Source organism: Heterodontus francisci, chromosome 36 (genome assembly GCF_036365525.1).
Source record: "Heterodontus francisci isolate sHetFra1 chromosome 36, sHetFra1.hap1, whole genome shotgun sequence".
Taxonomy (NCBI): domain Eukaryota; kingdom Metazoa; phylum Chordata; class Chondrichthyes; order Heterodontiformes; family Heterodontidae; genus Heterodontus; species Heterodontus francisci.
This window is the reverse complement of record NC_090406.1, coordinates 46,075,343-46,101,042: the sequence shown is the minus strand read 5'-3', so window position 1 is coordinate 46,101,042 and position 25,700 is coordinate 46,075,343. Positions and strand designations below refer to the sequence as shown.

At 42.5% G+C, this 25,700-nt stretch overlaps 1 protein-coding gene across 1 annotated transcript in view; it reads right to left on the bottom strand.

Moving 5' to 3' along the window:
* The window catches only part of LOC137351789 (AP-1 complex subunit mu-1), a 154,406-nt gene that overhangs the window by 34,605 nt on the left and 94,101 nt on the right, over positions 1-25,700 (bottom strand). Inside the window, exon 10 of the mRNA XM_068016620.1 lies at positions 4,581-4,656. Coding sequence (XP_067872721.1) covers positions 4,581-4,656 — 76 coding nt within the window. The remainder of the gene's footprint in view (positions 1-4,580; positions 4,657-25,700) is intronic.

Genomic DNA, 25,700 nt, shown 5'->3' with positions numbered 1-25,700 from the left:
GAATACAGCTCACAGATTCACAACAGCGAGAATCAACATGTCAAATAACATACAGCAGTAATCAACAAAGCCACCAGAATATTGAACTAGGAAGCTAGAACAGTCAGAGGAAGTCATGTTAAAACTGTAAATGCTCTGGTCAGCCTACACCTTGAGAACTGTCTCTATTCTGGACACCAAGACAGAAAGGAGAGATTTAAGTGCTGAAGGGAGAAGAGAAGAGCCATGAAGTTGATCGTGTGTCAGGGGTCTGAGTTAAGAGGAAAGACGGGAGAATCTTAGGCTTTTCAGAAGGGAAACAGTAATATTATCGGCATAAAGGTTAGTTAAAGGAATTGAAAAGGCAAACCTGCAATACGATTAAGAGCAGAACAAGGGATGCAGCTTCAAACTAATAAAAGGTAAATTTTTGCATTTTCAAATCCCTCCATGGCCTCACCCCTCCCCATCTCTGTGGCCTCCTCCAGCCATACAACCCTGAGAGATCTTGGCACTCCTCCAATTCTTGCCTCATATGCATACCCAATTTTAATATCTCTATTGTTGGCAGCCATACCTTTAGCTGCCATGCCCTAGACTCAAATTCCCTCCCTAAACCTCTCTGCATTTTTTCCTCTCCTCAAGATAGTCCTTAAAACTTACATCTTTCACCAAGCTTCTGGCTAAATATCTCAAGTGGCTTGGTGTCAAACTTTGTTTGAACATGCTTCTGTGAAGCGCCTTGGAATATTTTACATTAAAGTTGCCAAATAAATGCAATTTGTTATTAGAAAATTCCTCACAGTGATCAACATATGGGGGTGAATTTTACCAGCCCCCCGATGTTGGGGGTCGTAGCGGGGGGACCCTGAAAATATCTCCTGGAGACACCCACCACAGGCTTCAACGCCGGAAGGCCACGCCCCATTTTACCTGAAAGCTAATCACTGAATAATTATTCACCTTTCCAAGACAGCCGTACCACGCTGATATTCCAGCCAATTGCCGGACGTCTCATGCCTTTGGATCTTCGTTCAAAGATCTGAGGTGGCACACTGGTGGGGAGGGGGAAGGAATTAAGTTTTCAAGGCGGTGGGGGGGGGGGGGGGGGGGCGCGGCGGGGGGGCAGAGCAGGGAAGGGTGAGCAGGGAAAACACTTACTATTGGCTGAGGGGATGGTGGAAAAGGTTGAAGGGCAAAGGTAATAAAGTTCGGGGTGCAAGTTCAGGATGGGAAGAAAAGTTTTTGTTAGGGGGAAAGAGGGCAATAGATAAATTGTTAGGTCATTTGGGGGTTGGGGGAGGGGTGGGAGAGGGGCTTCGATCTTTTATTAAACTTTTAAGTGTAAATGTACCATCCATTCCTCTTTAAAAATTACAATTACCTGTAAGGGCTTGAAGTCCTTTAAAAATGGTGCCGGATGCCGTTGCTGGGGACAGAGCGCCCACCCCCTATACGTCATGGGGGACGGGTGGTCCGCCCTCTTCAGGTAAATGAGCCGTTGTGCCAAATATTATGGCGGCTCCACGGTGCACAGCTTGTGCCTGTGCCATGCCATTTTGGAAGCACGCCATTGAGCTTTAAAAATTTAGCCCATGGAGCGTACCTACAGCTAGAGTAGTGAGGCAAAAATACAGAATAGAGGGATACAGAGGAGAGGGGGAAGACTTGAGATGAAATGGGAAGTCAGCACATGCTGCCTTTGGGCAATTCTTAAAAGTTTGTTATGTTATTGATGAAGAACTGCAACACGTTTGCCTGCCACATTTATTGAGGAGAGGTGGGGGTCAGGCGAAAGTGACTGAGTAGAAGGAAGCTAAGTCACAGAATACCTTTTTCCTGAAAACATCACCTGCGCGTAAATGAATTTATTAAAGAGTCTCAAATCACTTCCACAACTCCAAGACCTGTGAGAGTGTATCTTCCACATGTATCGATAAACTGTTAACTTACTCAGTGAACAGCACTCTCATATTTGCAAAATGCACATCACCTCACTGGGCAATACTGCTTGATGAGACGGAGGGGAATTGAGCAGATAGATAAGTTAAAGATGTCAGAACACAAGAAATAGGAGTAGACCATATGGCCCATCGAGCCTGCTTGCCTTTCAATATCATGGCTGATCTTTTACGAGATTACTAATTACTATCAGTATATTATCACCGTAATTACAGAAAGATCAAAATCACTTCAATAATGTAGCAGATTTTCTACAGTTTGAGTAACTGCTTTGTACAATAAGTTTGGTGCACACATGTGCTTTGCTTCACAAATTGGTATTTATGGTTCTAAGCTCTAAAACTGCTAGACACCAACATTGAACCTACTGGTTATGGTACTTGACTAGCAATCTAGAGATCACAATTTCAAATCTCTTCAATTCATCTGGTCATTTGTGAACTGGCACCAGGAAACATAACTATTAAAGCTGTTTTGTTGCAAAATTCCAAATGGTTCACTGAAGGCCTTGGGAAGGAAGCCTGCTACCCTTACCCTGCTCTGCCAACATCAGGCTCCACTAGTTGACCCTTGATGCCCTCAGGTACCTAGGAATGGCTGATCAATACAGCCTTGTATATATAGATAAATATATAGAAATAATTTATGGATTTGGTTAGTTTTGCTTAAATCTGCATTTCACTAAGCACGTTTGCCTATATCTGTCAAACGCTTCATTGTTGGATGCAAGTCAGGAATTCAGCCTAAAATTATTTTTCTCCTGTACTTAAAAAAGGAGCATAGCAAACTTGAAGGGAAAAAATAAATAAATAGCTGGAAAATGCCATTAAAAAAGCTACTGGTATACTGGATTTTACAGTTAGAGATATAGAATATGAAAGTCATGGTGGAATGGTGAATTTATAGCAGTTTGCGTAAGCCCAGTTGAAGAATGGAGAGATTTTGGGCTTCACACTGTAGGACAGATGCTGAGGTAATAGAGGGGACAGCAAATGCTCACTAGGATGCTGGCTGATATGAGTAATTACAAATGCAAAGAAATACATGAAAAATTAGAGTGCATGAGAGCAAAGGAGATAAAGGGGTGATTTAATGAAGCATGTTAAATTATGAAGGATGTAACAGTGTAGGTAGAAACAGACAGTTCCCAGTGACTGATAGACCCACTATAAGGGGTCACAGATCTAAGCTTAAATGCAAGAGATTTAGGACAGAAAGCAGGAGAAATGTGTTGAAAAAAAGAAGAGGGTTGTGAGGCTGTGGAATACACTACCCGAGTGAGTGATTAAAGCAGAGACTATGTCAACATTTGCGAATGGGTTAGATCACTGCTTGAGAATAAAGAGTTATGGGAATAGGGTGAGTCTATAAGATTAGGAATAACGGGTTGTGGAAGATAAACACCAGCACAGACTAGCTGGGTCAAATGGCCCAATCCATGATACAATTTCTATGTAATTAAATATATGTACTGCACTGTAAATGGATGGATCAAATGTATGTGCCGTTAACTGCATACATTCCCATTAGAGAGATTAAAAATGTGCACTGTAAGTGCATAGTTCTGTGATACAGATTAGATTAAATATGTGCACAATAACTACAGACTCTTGTGATACAGGTTGGATTAAACATTTGTACTGCAACAGCTGTTTTGAGGCTGATTCACTGAATTTAATAGTTGTACTGTACCAGCTGCTGAGACAGCAGTTACATTCCACCCTCAATGTACCATACGGCTAGTTACTGTATTCGTTGAGTGTGAATGAATCACAACTGTCAGACATATCTGCTGCTTTGATTATCCTAGTTTTAGAAAAGTACTAATTATTTCAATTTCAGCTGTGAGCAGTAGATAATTCAGTAGAATGCATGGCTCAGGTTTAAAGCTGGATAGGATTCTCCAGTAAACGGGAGATGGTTCTTGTAAAATAGCATACCTTGAACCTGAAGATAAAAAATGTTCTCTACTTTTAACACCAGAGTGCAGCTAAATTGCCTTTTGGTGTGCAACCAGTGGTTTTTAAAATGAATGTAAAAAGCATTATGTTTCTATTTTAAGCAGCTGTAATTTAAAATGCGAAATATCTAATTTTATACCACATTAGTCTTTTGTTGTTGCTTTTAATACTGGGTGTTGATATGTGTGCAGGTTAATGACTTACAAGACACAAAATCGGTTTGGGGATGTTCGGAAGTGGATACCTTGAAGCCAACAAACCTTTTCACCACTTGCAAGGCAGCTTCGGTCGCAAATAGCTCAACAAGATTATAAGGCATCAGGGATATGGATAAGACATCAGGGGATACGGATGAGATTTACAGGAGTGTTTCTTTCTGAATTTTCAGATGCTGACCATAAAGATGCAACATAATAGTAAAGCTCGGATAGAAATGAAAACAAAAACCGTTGGAAACACACAGCAGGTCAGATAGGGTCTTTGGAGAGATATTGACTCACTTGTCGTGTTTCCTGAAATTTCTGTTTTTATTTGATTTCCAAAATCTGTGGTATTTTGTTTTACTACTCTGATAGAGTCTGCACTCAGCACTGCAATTAAGCCAACATTACTGACTGGATTTAAACTGTAAAACACAGGGGAGACAGCATTTAAAGTATAAAAATGCATGTTCCTTACCTCCATTTTGAGTAATATAACGAACCCACGGCAAAGCCTGGTAGCCACTTTTCTCAATAATCTTCAAGTAACGAACCTGACCAAAAGAAAACAGGTTTTTGATGAAATGGCTAAACATGCTACCACTTTTAGTTACCATCAGATTCCCTTTGCGGTACAGTTTGCAGCTTTAGGGGGAAGCCTATCTGCAGATTTTGTGTTGTTTCAGAGATGCTGTAAATGACTATGTAGAACGAGCCTCATTTTCACAGCACCGGGAGTCATGACCTAAACTGGAGAATTATTTCAAGGACCTTTCTTGTAAATTGAATGCAGCACATGATTTTTAAGTTAGTGGAAAAGAATAACTGGATGTGATGTAACACAGGCTGCGGATTCCCTCCCACCCATTACACATTACCGTTAAAGACCAATTTTGCCCTCTACCACCTTTGGATAAAATACATTGTCAGGCTCACGGGAAGTGCAGCAATGGAAATACAAAAGCAAGCCGAAGAGTTATATAAAAAAAAAAGAGCAATTTAGAGAGACTGGAACACTTGACTTCAACAAGATGGAGGACAAAGTCAAATGACACATAGCTTATGCTGCACCGAAATACACGTTCATGTTTGCTAGGCCTGAAACCCATTAACCGCATGTGCACTGAAATTAAGCAGATCACACATGGATATGAAGTGAGCTAAACCAAAGGCACTAGCAGACACTCCTTCTCCAGCTTACAATCACTACAATAAGGTCTGAACATCCCTCATCTTATCAAAATAGGCCGCCATGCTGGGTCCCCCCCCTGCCAAGAATGAGGCACATCAATTTTGTCACGAACATTGATTTTTAACTGTTGTTGGAGCAAGGAAATGACTTGTTAAACAGATCAGCCGTAACTGGAATTTTTTTTTTTAAAACATACTAACAGACATCGAAGGTGAGGAAGGGCATTCCAGGGCCTGCTGAAAGAAGATACAATCAACAAGGGCCTGGACTGGTTTGACCAGATAGTCACATGACTACTTGGCTGTTCCAGGGTTTACTTTTGAACAGCCCAGAGAGTTTGAAGGCAGTGTCTGTTTGCTCCTGGATTGAGAAGATCTATCCTGTCTGCTCCCATTTCTTTCTCACAAGCCTCTGAATCCACTGAAGACACACGAACCCCAAGAGAGAAAAGTCTCCTACAGTGAACAAGATTTAAAAAGAATACCGGGCCCCAAGATCTACCTACAATCAAGGAGCCTACAGTGACCTCAAAGAACTGTAACAACAACTCTTCAGATATTGCTTCAAACTTTTCCACTTAATTTTTCTTCTGCTCTTTTCTGTCTCTTGCATGCGCGCATCGCATATGCATGCTAGCGTGGGTGCGTCGTGCATCCAAAGGCGTTAACCGAATTAGAGTTTAAATTTAAGTTTAATAAAGTTCAACTTTTCTCCTTTAAACCTAAGAAAACCTGTTTGTGCTGGTTTCTTTACCTTATAATTTGAAAGAGGTGAACAAGGGTTCACCAAGGGGGTACTAAAAACACAGTATGTTTAAAAATAAAACCCTGTTACAGTAACAGGTGAAGGCTGAACGGGGACCTCTTGCTCACCTGGTCGTAACAGAATTTTGGGTGCAAGCGTCCGGGCTTTTACCCACAGGCAAGCTGGAAGTGGGAAGCCAAATTGTTCCCAATCAAAAAGAGCAAAATTTCAATAGTGGTTTTCTTGTGGTTGGATGTGCTTGAATACTAACATGTCTGCAACTGAAGCTAGTGGCTCCCCAAGCCAGGGTGAAGTAACTTGGGATAAGTTAAAAGCACTGTCTATGCCGGAGCGGTGAAATATGGTTCAGCTGTGTGGGATCATTGTACGTGACAAGGCTAGGAAGTCTGAATTCCTAAGACCAGTGGCCAACCATTTTCCCCTTGAATCTGAAAAAGCAGAAACAGGGTTAGAAGCAGACTCCAACAAGGTATTGTTAGCAAAGATACAATTGGAACAAAGGGAACTTGAATTAGAAGACAGGGAAAGAGAAAGAGAGAGGCAGGAGAGGGAGAGCCTTCCAGAAGGAATGAGAAGAAAATGAAAGGCAGGAGAGGGAAAGAGAAAGAATATTCTGGAAGGAATGTGAAGACAGAGAGCTGAAGCAGCTTGAGTTAACTTGGGGGGGGGGGGGGGGGGGGGGCGACAGAGTAACCCCAGTAAAAGGATGGCCAATATGGAGGTGCATAATTCAGGGCTCGGTACAAAACTGTTAAAACTAGCTCAACTAATTCCAAAATTCAATGAGGAGGATGTAGAAGCATTTTTTATGTCCTTTGAGGAACTGGCAAGGCAGCTAAAATGGCCAGCTGAGACCTGGCCTCTTTTACTACAAAGTAAGCTAACTGGAAAAGCCCATGAGGTTTATGCCCTATTGCCAGATGAGAGTTCATCAAATTATGAACTGTCCCAAAAACACTATCCTTGAGACGTATGAATTAGTACCCGAAGCCTATCGTTAGAAGTTTAGAACCCTCAAGAAGCAAGCTAATCAAACTTATCTGGAGTAAGCAGCTGGCTTTTAACCAGTGGCTGAGGGCTCTTAAAATACAGCTCAGCTATGAGAATCTCAGAGAAGTAATTCTGTTAGAGGAATTTAAACACCCTCTCCCACTCTCCATAAAGACCCATGTAGAGGAGCAGCGAGTAGAGAGAGCCCGGCAAGCGGCCGTTCTGGCCAATGAGTTTGCTTTAATTTAGAAGTCAGTTTCCCAGGAGAGAACCTTTCCTAGTCACTGCCACAAATTCAAAAAGGACAAAGGGTGGGAAGGTGATGGGAGCCTAAGCAGTCTTGGGAGAGAAAGGAAAGCAGGAGACACAGGGGACCCTCCTCTAGCCAAAAAGGAAGGTGCTGTGAGCAAGAGTGAGATCCGGAAACCTGTGTGCTTCCATTGTAATAAAGAAGGGCATTTAAAAGCTGACTGCTGGAAACTAAAGGGATAACCTCTAGGGTTAATCAGGGCACAAATCACTCAGTGAAGAAGTGAACCTGATGGAAAGCATAGCAGAATAAGCTGTGGCTTTAATTGCAGTAAGAGTGAGACCCATAAAGCTTATGGCTGCAAGTGCAGGAAAATTTAATAGGATTCCTGAGTATATCAAGGTTTTGTGTCTGAAGGGAAAGTAACCCCATACCCCTCAAGTGGGGCAAGCAAGGCCATAGTAATTCTCAGGGACACAGAGGCCACTAGATCCCTTTTACTGGAAAAAGGCCTGATCTTTACCCCAGAGAGTGCAGTGGACAACAGAATAGTGGTGAATGGTACTGGAGTGCAATGTACGCCTGTACCTGTACACAGGGCGCACCTGGAGTGTGACCTAGTTTCGGGACTGCAGACCGTAGGGATGGTTCTGATCTGCTCCTAGGTAATTATCTGGCAGGGATGAAGGTGGCAGCCCCCCATGTAGTGAGAGATCGCAGGTGGTCAGAGAGACAGGGCAGTGGCAGGAGACTGACCCCTGCAGTTTCCCTGAATGTGTAGTGGATCAGGCCATGATCAAGCCAGCTCCCCTGCTGGAGACTGAAATAGCACTGCAGGCAGATGACCAGGTCTGTCCGTCTGAGACTTTCTTTGGAAAGTTAGGAGACCCAGGGAATGAATTAAATGGATTTTCCCGAGCTGAGGCTCAGCAAGCCAACCCAGTATTGCGAGAGTTAGCACAGGTTTCCCAGTCTGAAAGTGAAGCAGAGAGACTCGCTGATTGTTACTATTTAAAGAATGAGGTACTGATGAGGAAATGGAGTTCTCTGAGAGCAAGGAATGGACAGTAATTCACCAGTTATTGCTGCCGCAGAGGTACGGGAGAGAAAGATTAAGAAGGGCCCACGAGACTACAGTGGTAGTACATGCCAGTATACGAATGACCAAAGCACGCATAAGATAGCAGTGTGACTGGCCAAAACGCCACAAAGATGTAGTGGAGTACTGCAGCAGTTGCCATATGTGCCAGGTTGAGGGAAAACCCAAGCTACAGGTGGAACCTGCACCCCTAAGTCCTGTACCGGTGTTAGGACCCTCCAGCAGAGGGCTGGTGAACTGTAAGGGACCCCCGCTGAGAGCAAAAAGGGACAGTTAGACCCCACATCCTCCTATGTAAATGCAGACACGAGAAGCACCCCACCAAAGTTGCTAACAGCATTTACAGGAACCTGCAGAGACAAAGAAAGACCTCGAGGGGGCAGAGAAACCGTGAGGGTGATGTCAAACTGCCACAGGGGAGTGCAGTAGAGTCTGCACAATACCTGCAGGCAGGAGTGTCCTCTAGGACAAAAGGGACATTAGCAAAGAATCCTCCCCCACAGTCAGAACCAAAGAAAATCATGCATCCCCCAAATGCAAAAGCCTTTGCATGACTCAGCAAAGCACAAAGTATGTTCAGGATAGACCTGCCCCCACTACTGACTCTCCGGAGGAAAAAAATCCAGCTTAGGGCTAATTAAATCTAAACACCTCCCCTACAGCCCCCCACCCGGCCAAACAACTTTACAGACCTCAACAGGAACAAAGACCCTAGGCAGCATGAAAATGGTTAAACGGGAAAAACTTCCCCAAAAAAGAACATTGGGATGCCAAAAAAGGGGCGATTTTAATAAGTTTCAGGATTTGTGAATAAATGAGAGAAATGCATTTTTTTTTTCTGTATCTTATATTTTTCTCTCAACCTTTTTAATGAAATGCGCTTTTCTCAAATCGCATTTCAGTCCGCTGGGTGTGGCAGTGTCATGCTCAGCCCCCGCCTGCCGAGAATGAGGCACATCAATTTTGTCATGAATATTGATTTTTGACTGTTGTTGGAGCAAGGAAATGACTTGTTAAACAGATCAGCCGTGGCTGGAAAAAAATATTTACATAAACAGACATTGAAGGTGAGGAAGGGCATTCCAGGGCCTGCTAAGGAGGATACAATCCACAAGGGCCAGGACTGTTTAGACCAGCTGACTACTCTGCTGTTTCAGGGTTTTCTTTTGAACTGGCCACAGAGAGTTTGAAGGCAGAGTGCCTGTTTGCTCCTGGACTGAGAAGATCTCTCCTGTCTGCTCCCATCTCTTTCTCACAAGCCTCTGAATCCACTGAAGACACATGAACTCCAAGAGAGAACAGTCTCCTATACTGAACAGGGTTTAAGAAGAATACTGGGCCCCAATGAAAAGCAAGATCTGCCTACAATCAAGGACTCTGTGGTGAGCTCGAAGAACCATAACAAAAACTCTTCAGATATTGCCTCAAACTTTTCCACTTTTTTTTCTGCTCTTTTCTGTCCTACATGAGCCTATTCTGTATGCATGCTAACGTTGGCACGTCGTGTATCCGTAGGCATTAACCGAATTAGAGTTTAAGTTTAATAAATTTCAATTTTCCTTCTTCAAACCTAAGAAAGCCTGTTTGTGCTGGTTTCTTTACCATATAATTTGAAAGCAATGAACAAGGATTCACCAAAGGGAACTAAAAACATAGTGTGTTTAAAAATAAAATCGTTACAGTAAGACCAGATGGAGGCTGGAAGGGAACCCTAGATCTCTTTCTCACCTGGTCGTAACATGGGCTGAAATCAGAAACTATTGTATAGCCCCCAATGAACCGAAAAGTCATTTGGGTGAAACTAAAACATTATGAATTTAGTTATCGTTTCAGGTCTGTGACCTTTCATCAGAACTGAACTTCAGATCACAGACCCGAAATGTTAACTCTGTTTCTCTCCCCACAGATGCTGCCAGACCTGCTGAGTCTTTCCAGCACTTTCTGTTTTTACTTCAGATTTCCACCTCTCTGCACGAACGCTTTATCTTTCAGCACACCATTAACACACCGTCTGCCTTTGCTCCATGACCTTCTGGTCAGTTATTCTGTGACCCTGTCCTATCAACACCTTCCATTTTGTTATTTTTTGCCCCAGCCCTGCTTTATTTGCTTCAAACCTATTACATTTCTAACCGTTGCCAGTTCTGATGAAAGGTCACTTCTCCACAGATGCTGCCAGACTTGCTGAGTATTTCCAGCATTTCTTGCTTTTATTTCAGATTTCCAGCATCTGCAGTATTTTGCTTTTATATTAAGGTAATATACTGGCATGGATTAAGGAATGGTTAACAGGTAGAAAACAGAGAGTAGGAATAAACAGGTCATTCTCGCATTGGCAGGCTGTGACTCGTGGGATACAGCAAGGATCAGTACTTGGGGCCCCAGCTGTGCACAAGTTATATCAATGATTTGGATGTGGGGACCAAATGTAGTATTTTCAAGTTTGCGAATGACACAAAACTAGGTGGGAAATGTGTGTTGTGAGGAAGATGCAAAGCGTCTTCAAAGGGATTTGGACAGACTTAGTGAGTGGGCAAGAACGCGGCAGATGGAATATAACGTGGAAAAATGTGAGGTTATCCATCTTGGTAGGAGGAACAGATGTGCAGAGTATTTCTTAAATGGTTAGAGATTAGAAAGTGTAGATGTACAAAGGGACCTGGGTGTCCTAGTCAATAAGTCACTGAAAGCTAAAATACAAGTGCAGCAAGTAATTAGGAAGGCTAATGGTATGTTAGCCTTTATCACAAGAGGATGTGAGTACAGGAGTAGTGAAGTCTTACTTCAATTGTATAGAACCTTGGTTAGACCACACCTGGAGTACTGTGTGCAGTTTTGGTCCCCTTACCTTAGGAAGGATATTATTGCCATAGAGGGAGTGCAACGAAAGTTCACCAGACTTGTTCTGGGATTGTCCTATGAAGAGAGATTGGGGAAACTGGGCCTGTATTCTCTAGAGTTTCGAAGAATGAGAGGTGATCTCATTGAAATCTACAAAATACTTAAAAGAATAGACAGGGTAGATGCAGCTAAGATGTTTCCCCTGGTTGGGAGTCTAGAACTAGGGGACAATTTCAAAATAAGGGTGAAGCCACTTAGGGCAGAGATGAGAAGAAATTTATTTACTCAGAGGGTTGTGAATCTTTGGCATTCTCTACCCAAGATGGCTGTGGAAGCTCAGTCATTGATTATGTTTAAAGTAGAGATTGATAGATTTCTAAATACCAATGACATAAAGGGATATGGGGATAGTGTGGGAAAAAGGCATTGAAGTGGATAATCAGCCATGATCATATTGAATGGTGCAGTAGGCTCGATGGGCTGAATGGCCTACTCCTGCTCCTATATTCCTATGTCTTATGTTCCTAAAAACATCCCAAGTGTTTCACAGAAGTGCAGTCAGACTAAAATGGACACTGAACCAGAGAAGCAGATATTAGGAAGGATGAATAAGATTAGTCAAAAAATAGGTCTTGGGGAGGATTTTAAAGAGGGAAGTGGAGATGTTTATGGAAAATTCCAGAGCATAGGGCCTAGGTGGCTGAAGTCATGGCTACCACCAGTGGAGAGAGGGGAGGGGGGCTACACGAGGGCAGCGCCAGAGGAGCACACAGTTCTCGTGGGGAATGCGGCAATGTGGGGGGGTGGTGGTGTTTTGTAGCACTGAAAGAGGTTACAGAGACAGAGGGTGTCTCAGCGATGAAAGGATTTAAACACAAGATTGTTCGTAGAACAAAACAAAATAAAGGCAGCATATGGCAGACGTCAAATTAGTTGACTATGTAAACAGGTTTTCATTTTAAAAATTACAAATTGAGGCCTGAACTGTTTCACATTTAACTTCAGATGCAGGTGAGAATTAGTGTTAAAAGATCTGTGGCTTACAAATCGTGACATCTGTATACAAAATGGACAGTTCTTTTAGGGTCAGAGGTGCTGGTGGTTAATTATGTTCATCATTTTTGTTTAATAATGTAATGCAAGTCTCCTTCTGGCATTGCAGACAATAAGCCAGACTATATGGTCTCTATCTTACCAATCACTTCTTTCTTTACAGGTGGGTGATGGTGCATCAAGGAAAGAAGCCATCGGAGTGCTGCAGGCTGCACTTTCCAGTTAGGGGAGTGCTCAGTGGCTTCGTTCCCATCCCCTCTTAAGTCCTCTTTAAACCCTTAATCCTCTGCATTCCCACTACCCCTTCCATTCCATATCATCCCCTATCAATGCTCACACTGCTTAGTACCCGAACTTTTCTTTGAACTACTCACTCAACTCCTGTATACACCCCTGTATACATTTTACATATTCCCCTTTCACTCTCATTTGCTCTTCCAAAGGACGAGTGATGAAGCCTAAAGTTCACCTGTTTCCCTCAAAGGTTTTTCTTGTTTTAAAGAATTCAAATTGGGGTGAGGAAACAAACTACCTGCCTTTCACCATCTGTCTCAGGTGTCAGTAAAAACCACATTTTCTAGTTACAAACAGGTGATAGAATATTTGTTTGCTTCAAAATACAACTTCACTTTATGTTCAATTTTTAAAAACATGGTAAAACAAGACAGTCTTTCAGCTTAGCTGAGTTTTCAAGCTTAAAACAATGGCTGCAATAGGTGTGCAATCAGTAGTGTTACTTTTCGCTCATGATTTTAAACAAAATTCAATATAAACATTAGATGAATGAAGCTTTTGGAATTTGTCTCCTCTAGCTTTTCTTTAAATATCCTTGAGGATGACTCAGCAGAAACTACTAGAAACTAAAGTACAATATTCAGGTAAGCTAATGATGCTTCCTGGCAAAGTGGGCACACTGCACAATCTTTCAGCGAACAATTACAGCTCTGGGAAAAATATCAAGTCCAAGATCAGGCTTTTGGGACAGACGAAAGCATTCAACAAGGAACTTTAATGAAAGCATTTAAAAGACACAAAATAATTCGGTGGAGACAATTAATCATGTTATTAAGAAATAGACATTTTTTCTGTTTTAAATTTTGCATAAAACCTTATTTTGGACATTACAATTTTCAGTTACTGAGAATAAAAATGGCAGATGTAATTTTATTCATAAAAACATGTGTTATGTGTGGATAAAAGATAATATAGCACCACGCGAGGTCCGACATGGAGCCGTGACAGGCAGGACATAAGATTTGAATAGGGAATTAACAAACACTCCATGTCAACAAAATTGACACTAAATTTTTGAGGAGAATCTTAAGACTCTAGTCATCAGGAGATACATTTCCAGGGAATTCATCATTCCAATCTATCCTGTACCAGCTAAATGTACCAGATCAGACCAGAACGCACAATGTCCTTTACTGCTTGGAAATGCTGTTGGAGCTAGACATGGACTAACACAATGATACGGACATGAAATCTAGGGCCAGAGGGATGAGTCCCATACAATCATTTTCATTTCATTTATTGAGGCAGGAAAGGGGGTAATTATAGTACTAACATTTTCATTTGTAGATATTTCAGCACAGGAGGTGGTCGTGTGATTCAATAAACCTATGTCAGTACAAGTTCTATATCACCTTTCATCTCGTTTCCCTGCTTTTCTTCAATTATTCTTCCAACACTTCCAATTATTTATCTATCCAACTGTCTCTTCAGTGCTAAGGACTGAATCACTTTCAATAGCCTCTTGGATCCCATCTTCTAATAACCAGTTGCATGAAAAAAAATCTCAGGCCTCCCTGCTTATAACTCCAGTAACAACCCTACATTTATGCCCTAAGCATCAGCCATGGTTAAGTGTTAGCCCTCTTAATTCTGAATTATTCAGTTGTGTGTTCAAGTTCCACTTCAGAGACGTGTGCATAAAATCTAGGCTGACACTTCAGTGCTTTACTGAGGGAGTACTGCACTGTTGGAGGTGCCATCTTTTGGATGAGATGTTAAACCAAGGGCCCAATTGTCCTGTCATGAGAACGCAAAAGATCTCAGTAGATTTTGAAGGACAGCAGGGGAGTTACATCTGGTATCCTGCCAATATTTATCACTCAACCAACATCACTAAGAGAGAATACCTGATTATTATTACACTGCTGCTTGTGGGACGTTGCTATGCACAAATTGCCTGCTGTTTTTTTTAATTATTTGTTCTTGGGATGTGAGCATCATTGACAAGGCCAGCATTTACTGCCCATTCCTAATTGCCCTTGAGAAGGTGGTGGCGAGCTACCTTTTTGAACTGCTGCAATCCATGTGGTGTAGGTACTCCCACGTTGCTGTCAGAGAGGGAGTTCCAGGAATTTGACCCAGCGACAGTGAAGGAACGACAACATATTTCCAAGTCAGGATGGGTAACTTGGAGGAGAACTTGCAGGTAAAGTCCTGTTACCCAACCCAAACCCGACATGTCGGGTTCGGGTCAGGTCGGGTCGCTCTTCTGGGTCCGGCCTTCGGGCTCGGGTCGGGTTGGACACACACAGCAAAGCAACCACAACCACCTTCCTTTGTGTGAGGTATGACTCCAATCTGCGGAGAGTTTTCCCCTGGATTCCCATTGACTTCAATTTTGCTATAGCTCGTTAATGCCATATTGGCTCAAATGCTGCCTTGATGTCAAGGGCAGTCACTCTCACCTCACCTCTTGAATTCAGCTCTTTTGTCCATGCTTGGACCAAGACTGTAATGAGGTCAGGAGCTGAGTGACCCTGCCAGAACCCAATGAGCATATTACTGTGCAAGTGCTGCTTGTTAGCACTATCTATGACAGCTTCCACCACTTTGCTGAAGATCGAGAGTAGACTGATAGGGCGGTATTAGGTCGGATTGGACTTGCACCGCTTCTTGTGGATGGGACTTACCTGGGCAATTTTCCCCATTGTTGGGTAGACGCCAGTGTTGTAGCTGTACTGGAACAGTTTGGCTAGGGGCACGGCCAGTTCTGGAGCACAAGTCTTTAGTACTACAGCCGGGATGTTGTCAGGGCCCATAGCCTTTGCTGTATCCAGTGCCTTCAGCCATTTCTTGATATCACGTGGAGTGAATCAAATTGGCTGAAGACTGGCATCAGTGATATTGGGACCTCATGAGGAGGCTGAGATGGATCATCCACGCGACTCTCTTGGCTGAAGATGGTTGCAAATGCTTCACTCTTGTCTTTTGCACTGACGTGTTGGGATCCACCATCATTGAGGATGGGGATGCTTGTGAAGCCTCCTCCTCCCATAAATTAATTGTTCATCACCATTCATGACTGGATGTGGCAGGACAGCAGATCTGTTGGTTGTGGGATCGCTTTGCTCTGTCTATCGCACGCTGTTTCTGCTATTTAGCAGGTATGTAGTTCTGTGTTGTAGCTTCACCAGGTTGGCACCTCATTTTGAAGTCGCCTGGTACTGCTCTTGGCATGCTTTCCTGCACTCTGCATGGAATCATGTTTGATCCCCTGGCTTGATGATAATAGTAAATTGCGGGATATGCCAGTCCATGAGGTGAGTGTGGTTTAAATAGACTTCTGCTGCTGCTGACGGCCCATAACGTCTCATGGATGACCAGCTTCGAGGTGCTAGATCTGCTCTGAATGTATCCCATTTAGCACGGTGGTACTGCCAGACAACACGATGGACGGTATCATCAGTGTGAAAATGGGGCTTCATCTCCATAATGACTGCACACTCCTACCAAACTATCATGGACAGATGCATCTGCACTAGGTAGATTAGTGAGGGCAAGGTCAAGTAGGACTTTCCCTCTTGCTGGTTCCTCATACCTGCCGCAGGCCCAGTCTGGCTGATATGTCCTTCAGGACTCAGCCAGCTCAGTCAGTAGTGGTGCTACCGAGCCACTCTTGGTAATGGGCATTGAAGATCGTACCCAGAGTATATACTGTGCCCTTGCTACCCTCAGTGTTTCTTCCAAGTGGTGTTCAACATGGAAGAGAACTGATTCATCAACCGAGGGAGGGTGGTAGGTGGCAATCAGCAGGAGGTTTCCTTGCCATGTTTGACCTGATGCCATGAGACTCCATGGGGTCCGCAGTCAATGTTGAGGACTTTTATTCGTTCCTGGGGTGCGGGAATTGACAGCTAGGCCAGCATTTATTGCCCACCCCTAATTGCCTTTCAGAAGGTGGTAGTGAGCTGCCTTCTTGAAGTGCTGCAGTTCATGGGGTGTAAGTACATCAACAGGGCTGTTCGGAAGGCAGTTCCAGAATTTTGACCCAGTGACAGTGAAGGAACGGCGATATAGTTCCAAGTCAGGACGGTGTGTGGCTTGGAGGGGAACTTGTAGGTGGTGGTGTTTTCATACATCTGCTGCCTCTGATCTTTCCATTGGTAGAGGTCGCAGGTTTGGAAGGTGCTGTCGAAGAAGCCTCAGTGAGTTGCTGCACTGCATCTTGTAGATGGTACACACTGCTGCCACTGTGCATTGGTGGTGAAGGGAGTGAATGTTGAAGGTGGTGGATGGGGTGCCAGTCAAGCAGGCTGCTTTGTCCTGGATGGAGTCGAGCTCAAGTGTTGTTGGAGCTGCACCCATCCAGGCAAGTGGAATGCATTCCATTACACTCCTGACTTGTGCCTTGTCGAAGGTGGACAGGCACTGAGGAGACAGGTGGTGAGATACTCGCTCCAGAATTCCTAGCTTCTGACCTGCTCTAGTAGCCACAGTATTGATATGGCTGGTCCAGTTCAGTTTCTAGCCAGGATGTTGATAGTGGGGGGAATTCAGTGATGGTAATGCCATTGAACATCAACGGGAGATGGTTAGATTCTCTTTTGTTGGAGATAGTTATTGCCAGACACTTGTGTGGCGCAAATGTTACTTGCCACTTGTCAGCCCAAGCCTGAATGTTGTCCAGGTCTTGTTGCATGCAGGCAATGACTGCTTCAGTATATGAGGAGTCATGAATGGTGAACATTGTGCAGTCATCAGCAAACATCCCTACTTCTGACCTTATGATGGAGGGAAGGTCATTGATGAAGCAGCTGAAGATGGTTGGGCCTAGGAGCCTGCCCTGAAGAACTCCTCTAGTGATATCCTGGGGCTGAGGTGATGGCCTCCAACAACCACAACCATCTTCCTTTGTGCTCGGAATGACTCTAGGTAGTGGAGAGTTTTTCCTGATTCCCACCGACTTCAATTTTGCTTGGGCTCCTTGATGCCATACTTAAGTCAAATGCTGCCTTGATGTCAAGGACAGTTACTCTCACCTAACCTCTAGAATACAGCTCTTTTGTCCATATTTGGACCAAGGCTGTACGAGGGTGGTAGCATTGTGGTAACGTTACTGGATTAGCATTCTGGAGGCCCAGACTGGTGCTTTGGCACCTGGAATTCAAATCCCCAAGGGAGCTGGGAAATCTTAATTCAATTAATTAATAAATCTGGAATAAAATACTAGTTTCGTTAATAATTATGATCAATTGTAATCTGGCTCACCAATGCCTTTCAGGGAGGAAATCTGCCATCCTTACTTGGTCTGGCCTACATGTGATTTCAGAAACACAGCAATGTGACTGACTCTTAAATGCCCTCTGAAATGGTCTAGTGAGCCACTCAGTTGTATCAAACTGCTTTTGCTGTTATTAATATAGGAAAGACAACAAGTCAAAAGTAATTCATTTGCTGTAAAGCAGTTTGGAACATCTGGAGGTTGTGAAAGACATTATATAAATGCAAGTCTTCCGTTTCCACACAACCACCCCCCACCCCGACCATTGGAAATGATCATTTAGTACTTATCTTCTCAAACCATTATCATTGAGTATTTCTGTTAGACCATAACCTCTCCTACTCCAGTGAACACAGCCTTAGTTGTTCCAAAACTATTATATGATCTAACCCCCAGATCCTTTAGAAGCATGCCAAAAACTCAAAAATACTCTGTGACCTGGTCAACATGCTGAATTCAACATTACTCCCTTGCTTTTACATTCAACGCCTTTATGTGTGGAGGCCAGACTCCAATTTACCTTTTTGTGGACTTTTCTACCTGCATTTCCATCTGTTCCATCTAGATATCTGTTCCTCCACACTTGTTAAAAATCTAATCTTAAAGAGTATACTTCCTTTCATTATTCTTTTACACCAAAATGTATCACTACATGTATGCTTTTGTATTCAATATGTCTGCACAGAAAAATCAGAATCCAACTTTCCTTTTTAGGATCTTTCTATATACAATTATACTCTCAAAGATATTGCTATATTTCATTGAGAAGTTTACCTTTTAGGGGACTTTTCCATCTCTGTTCTCTTTCCCACATCATAATACTCACATTTACCTTTACTATACTATATTTGCCACATCTCTGCCCAGTTTAGTCAGCTGCACAGTTACCTGTGCAACTGCTGCTCCTTCAATGAAGTTAGGTATCTGATAGAGAAAAAGTATGCATTGTGAAAATGGCAAATGAAAACTTGCTACTTTTTAAAAAAGTATTGATTGCAAAAGATAAACTAAGAATAGATTTCTCTGGGGTTTTTTGAGCAGGTTGGGGGTGTGCAGCTGGGGCTGGTGGCTAATTTGATCTGCAATATAAATCTCAGCTCCAGATCGTGCTGGTGAACCAGAAAGATGGTTTCTTGAAAGCTCCGAGGAGGTGGTTCCGGTAACTTGCTCAACCAATTGTACCACAGGATTTCAGGGCAGAGGTCACTCAGTCTCCACAGGCTTTTTTTTTTTAGACTAACCACATTTATTTTTGTAAACATAGTGAGAGCAAATATATATGTTTAATTTTAGCAAAGATCAGAGAGGCCTTTGATACCCGCTCCAACTAAATTGAAGCCTCAGCATTTTAAACTTCTGTTTGAAAAGAGCGCTTTGTTTTACAGTTTACTAAAGATGTTGCAAAATGGGACTTTAAAAAAAATTATACTGTAATTGGCTCAGAAAAATGTATATTTCCATATAAAAGACTTCACCTTTTCAGAGTTCAGACTTGAACTAAATCTAACAAGTGAGCAATTGCTCTGTTCCCAATTATAAGTAGCTCTACACTGTGCTTTAGGTTTGCTGTTTGTACAGGCTTTACACATAGTACACTATGCCCAAGATCAAGAGTGAAAATAAATGAGGATTCTGAAATGTCTAAACTTACAAAAAAAATCTGATTTGAAGTCTGACATTAAATGGTAAGCAGTAAAAGTCCCTGCTGTGCTATGGTATTTGTGAAAGTAGGAAATGGAAGATATAAGCACCTGGCTAAAAGCGATGCAGTTTAAAAATATTACACAGAACCTGCACCTCACTTTCTTCAGGAACCACCCCCTCCTTCAAATGATAACTTTGTTTCCTTAAGTGAAAGTCTTAGCTGAGTGATTGCACTCTCATCTGAGTCAGTAGGTCATAAGGACAAGTCCCACGCTCGAGGCTTCAGCACATAATCCAGGATGACACTTCTGGTGCAGTAGTGAGGAACTGCTGCATTGTTGGAGGTGCTGTCTTTTGAATGAGATGTTAAGCCAAGGCCCCACCTGCCCTTACAGGTGGGCACAAAAGATCCCATTGCACTATTTCGAAGAGCAGCAGGAGTGTTCTCCCAGTATTCTGGTCAATATTTATGCTTCAAGCAACATCACTAAGAGAGATTATCTAGTCATTTATATTACTGGTCTTTGTGGGCCCTTGCTGTGTATAAACTGGCTTCTGCATTTACCCAAAGCGTAACAGTGACCACAGTTCAAAAGTAATTCATTGGCTGTCCTGAGGTCTTGGAAGGCACGACAGAAATGCATGTTCTTTCTTCTTTCCTTTGCTCATGCATCATTCCAGCCTCTCCCTCACCCTCTACATACTGCAATGTTCCTGGTGCCAGTCAAGGTGCAATAAGGTGTGCAAAAGTAACCACCCTCATTGTCCAGACAAGTGCCTCTATCTAACTGCTTTGTTTGTGTGTGACTCCAGGTATAAAACTAGCCTGTGGCACAGTGCAGTAGAGCATCTGCTCTGCCACACTGTCTGCTTTCACAACTTGTGAAACCAGAGTCAGAATTCAACCACCAAAAGGAACATAGGAACAGGAGTAAGCCATTTAGCCCCTTGAGCCTGTTCCCCATTGAACTAGATCACGGCTGATATTAACTTTGTCTACCCACTTTGTGTCAATAACCCTCAATACCCAGGGCTTCAGCAAAGAATTGCAGGCAAATAGTCAAAGGCTTCCTTATGACCATCCACACCAAGAACGTCCCAAGCTTAAATGGTTGGATACGCCAGTAATCCATTGGAAATCCATTGGAAAGTTTGAATAATTACCACAACCATAAGTCCCCCTAATTTCTATTACTGATAAAACTGAATGCAGGAAGATGGCAATGGCTGAATTAGCCTCTAGCCATCAGCCGCATGACCACACACGCCACATGATATGTGGGCCCAAGTTTATTTTTCCCTGCACTGTTCTGATGTGGTTGCAAGATCTTATAACCCACCACTGTATAATCTAACTAAATGCCGCTTACTGATTAACTCTGCTGGTATAGTATTTGTGGTCTGCAATATAAATATGCAACTACGGGTTACAGAACCTCCAAGCACTGCCAACCCAGTCAACCGTTAGACAGCAGTCAGTGCAGGCAACCCTCATATTAGAGATCGCAATTAACCTCTATCTTAGGCACTTTAGCAACAATTCACACACATTAAAAAAAATTAATGAGTGCTCAGCTGTGAAAATCATGTTCAACTTTGGCACTAAGTACAAAGATGTAACGTTTGAACAGTGTCTTATGAAGAGATATCAGTGCAAAGGATGGGACTGGGAAATGGGCAATAGAGTACGAAATATGTATGAGCTTATAACTGGAAATTTTAATTGCCTAGCAAAACCAATGTTTAAAATGGCATCACTGAAGTTTAAAACATTTTGGAACGATCATACTTCTTTCCTTCCCCTCCTATTTCTTTCTTCTCCCAATCTCACTGACATGCCGAGACACTGAATAATGGGTGGGGGGCTCTACCATTTCACCAAACTAGTCATTTTTCATGGCTCAACCTACACACTGAGTTTTAGTGGGCTACTCCACAATGGGATCATCACATGGGACAAATGGGTAATTATTTTCACTGCAGCACATGGGTACTGAGGACAGTTACTATGCTATTGCTATTCTTAATAAACTTCAAACACTTCAGCACTAGAATCTGTACATTAAACTAGTTAATCTCCTGTGGCATCAGGTGGAAGACTCTGAAGGGAGATGGCTAATTTCCATCGCATTTTAAAATCGTATATTATTTTTGTTCTTATTTTTATATTTATAACAAATTTCCCATGTCCACATTAAAATAGGAAGTTCCTATGTAAACTTGCCACACTATTTTCACTTTCCCTCCCACCAAAACAGAGTCCTGGGATCAAATCTGGGACATTTGAGAGTTTCAGCATCACATTAAGCAAAGAACTTAACAAACGAGCCAATAGAGGAGCTGTAAACAGGAATCTAAATGGTACTCGATATCTCAGCCACATAAAGGAAGCAACCAGTAGCCACGTGATGTCCACAATCATTGGCACAGGGCACAGAACTCACAGGAATTTGTAATCAGAGTCATCTTTGGAGGAATTAACATCTTGTACGGAACAGGTATTCAAATATACTAAGTTGCAGTTGTTACATCAGCCAATAATGGGTTAAAATAATTATCTCTTCCAATAACTAGGGAAAATGCATAACAAGTCACCAGTGGATTACGTGATGAAATATTTATTAAATCTCATCTTTAGTTAGCAGATTGTGGTCAATTGTCCGACTGTGCTATGACAGTATGTGCTATATAAACATTTATTTCACCCTTACCCTTCTATTCTGTGGTGGGCATGCTAAGTGCAGCAAATTCTGGATACCATAGGCAATAATGGTGAAATAGGAGCCTAAAGGTTTGTGCAATGTGAGCAGTTTTAACTTTCTAGAGGAAGGAGGTATAGTTGGCTCATTTCGAACCGGAACTAAAGGATCTCCCCATATGTAATCATGGATTCTGCACGTGTATTTGATTAAATCAACATGTAAATTTTATGGTTTTTACACCAGAACTTACAAATGAAAGTGTTTTTCTCCCCTGTTACTTCCTCTTGCTAACACTGACAATGGCAATTATTTTGAAGCTCACTTAGTGAACTTTAACCATTTTGGCATTCAAATATGTATACTGAAAGAATACATTTTTATATCATACCAACTGATCTTCTGATAATGCACAGGATGTCAAGACTATATGCAGTACTCGGATGAAGTTGAGTTACAGGGCAGGAAGGGAATAACTGTGCTAGGGCGTCTAGACGTAATCCAACTGTCATTTTAAATGCCTATATTCAGTCCTTACTTTTATATTATATAGAATCATACAGCGCAAGGGGAAACCATTTGTCCCATCACGCCTGCACTGGCCCTTTGAAAAAGCAATCAAATGAGTCCCACTCCCCATGCTCTTCCCTTTGGCCTTGAAAATGTTTCCTTTTAATTAAAATTTGCAAAATTTGCAATATTTTCAATATTAAACAGATTTAAATATTTCAATTATAAATTCTTATGTCCACATTTACGATGGAATCTGCTCATGAAAGCTGATCACGCTATAATTACACATTCCTGGCAGTGAAGTAGGTAAGCAGCACAAAGTTCAGCTCAACCGAGTCCTGCGAGATAGTGCTTAACCTGGTAATTGTGGGAATTCAGTGCAGTGAGGGAGGAGGTGCAGTTCTGATCTTTTACAGAACTAGCAGTGATCCAAGAGATGGAGCTGGAGACAGTGAGCCCTGAAAGCTGAAGCCCAGAGGCATTAATTAGGTGAGTAGGTAGGTGATTGGATGATGAGTTTTAAGAACATAAGAAATAGGAGCAGGAGTAGGCCATTCAGCCCCTCAAGGCTGCCCCGCCATTCAATAAGATCATGGCTGATCTGTCCCAGGCTTCAACTCCTCTTTCAGGCCTGCTCTGCAAAACCCTCGACTCCCCGAGATTTCAAAAATCTATCTACCTCCTCCTTAAATACATTTAGTGATCTAGCCTCCACAACTCTGAGGCAGAGAATTCCAGAGATTCACTACCCTCAAAGAAGAAATTCCTTCGCATCTCAGTTTTAAATGTGACCCTTTATTCTGTAACTATGTCACCCAATTCAAGATCCCCCCACCAGTGGAAACATATTCTCAACATCTACCCTGTCAAACCCCCTTAGAATCTTATATGTTTCTATAAGATCACCTCTCATCCTTCTAAAATACAATGAGTAAAGGCCTAACCTGTTTCGCCGTTCTTGATAAGACAACCCCTTCATCCCAGGAATCAGCCTAGTGAACCTTTTCTGAGCTGCCTCCAATGCTAGTATATCCTTCCTTAAATACGGGGACCAAAACTGTATGCAGTACTCCAGGTGTGGCCTCACCAACACCCTGTAAAGTTATAACAAGACTTCCCTATTTTTAAACTCTAACCCCGTAGCAATAAAGGACAAAATTCCATTTGCCTTCCTAATTGCTTGCTGTACTTGCATGCTAACTTTTTGTGTTTCATGCACAAGAACATGCAGATCCCTCTGCACTGCAGTATTTTGTAGTCTTTCTCCATCTAAATAATAATCTGCCTTTTTATTCTTCCTACCAAAGTGGATTACCTCACACTTTCCCACATTGAACACCATCTGCCAAATTTTTGCCCACTCACTTAACCATCCATATCCCTTTGCAGATTCTGTGTGTCCTCATCACAACATGCCTTCCCACCTATTTTTGTATCGTCGGCAAATTTGGATCACTACACTCTGTCCCTTCCTCTAAGTCATTAATATAGATATAGCACATAGCTGAGGCCCTAGGACCGATCCTTGTGGCACCCCACTAGTTACGGCTTTCCAACCTGAAAAAGACCCATTGATTCTGACACTCTGCCTTCTGTGTGTTAGCCAATCCTCAATCCATGCCAACACATTACCCCCAATACCCTGAGCTCTTATTTTGTGCAATAACCTTTTATGTGGCACCTTATCAACGTCTTCTGAAAATCCAAATACACTACATCTACCGGTTCCCCTTTATTCACTCTGCTTGTTATATCCTCAAAGAACTCTAACAAATTTGTCAAACATTATTTCCCTTTCACAAAACAATGCTGACTCTATTTGATTGCATTATCTTTTTCTAAATGTCCTGCTATTTCTTCCTTAATAATGGACTCTAGCATTTTCCCAATGACTGATGTTAAGCTAACTGGTCTATAGTTTCCTGCTTTCTGTCTCCCTCCTTTCTTGAATAGGGGCGTCACATTAGCAGTTTTCCAAACCTCTGGTACCCTATCGGAATCCAGTGAGTTTTGGTATATTACGACCAATGCCTCCACTATCTCTGCAGCCACTTCTTTTAAAACCTCTGGATGCAGGCCATCAGGTCCTGGCGACTTGTCTGCCATTAGTTCCATCAGCTTGGCCAGCACCTTTCCCCTCGTGATAGAGATTGTTACAAGTTCCTCCCTCCCATTTACACCTTGCTTATCTATTATTGTTGGGATGTTTATACTGTCCTCCACCATGAAGACAATGCAAAGGCGCAATGGTTAGCACCGCAGCCTCACAGCTCCAGGGACCCGGGTTCAATTCTGGGTACTGCCTGTGCGGAGTTTGCAAGTTCTCCCTGTGACCGTGTGGGTTTTCGCCGGGTGCTGCGGTTTCCTCCCCCAGCCAAAGACTTGCAGGTGATAGGTAAATTGGCCGTTGTAAATTGCCCCTAGTGTAGGTAGGTGGTAGGGAATATGGGATGACTGTAGGGTTAGTATAAATGGGTGGTTGTTGGTCAGCACAGACTTGGTGGGCCGAAGGGCCTGTTTCAGTGCTGTATCTCTAAATAAATTATTGGTTTAAATTATCTGCCATTTCCCTGTTATTAATTCCTCAGTCTCATCCTCTAAGGGTCCCACACTTACTTCAGCTACTCTCTTCCTTTTTATATACCCTTAGAAGCTCTTACTGTTTTTATATTTCTTGCCAATTTACTCTCAATCAATTTTCTCACTCTTTATTAGATATTTTGGTCATCTGCTGCTAGGTTCCAAAAAATTTCCAATCTTCAGGCCTACCGCTAGCTTTCACTGCATTGTACGACTCTGTTTTTGATTTGATACTCTCCTTAACTTCCTTTGTTATCCACGGGTGGTTCATCGCTCTCAAGTCCTTCCTTCTGACCGGTTTAATGTTTTTTTCTTCCTAAACTGGGGCAGTAGTTTAAACTGGCACTGGGAGATACAAGTATTGTATTAAATTTGTAACTTAACTAGTTAAACTACTTGATATAACTCCAAACTAGCAGTGATAGTTCTGAACTTGAAAACTAATTAGTTAAATAAA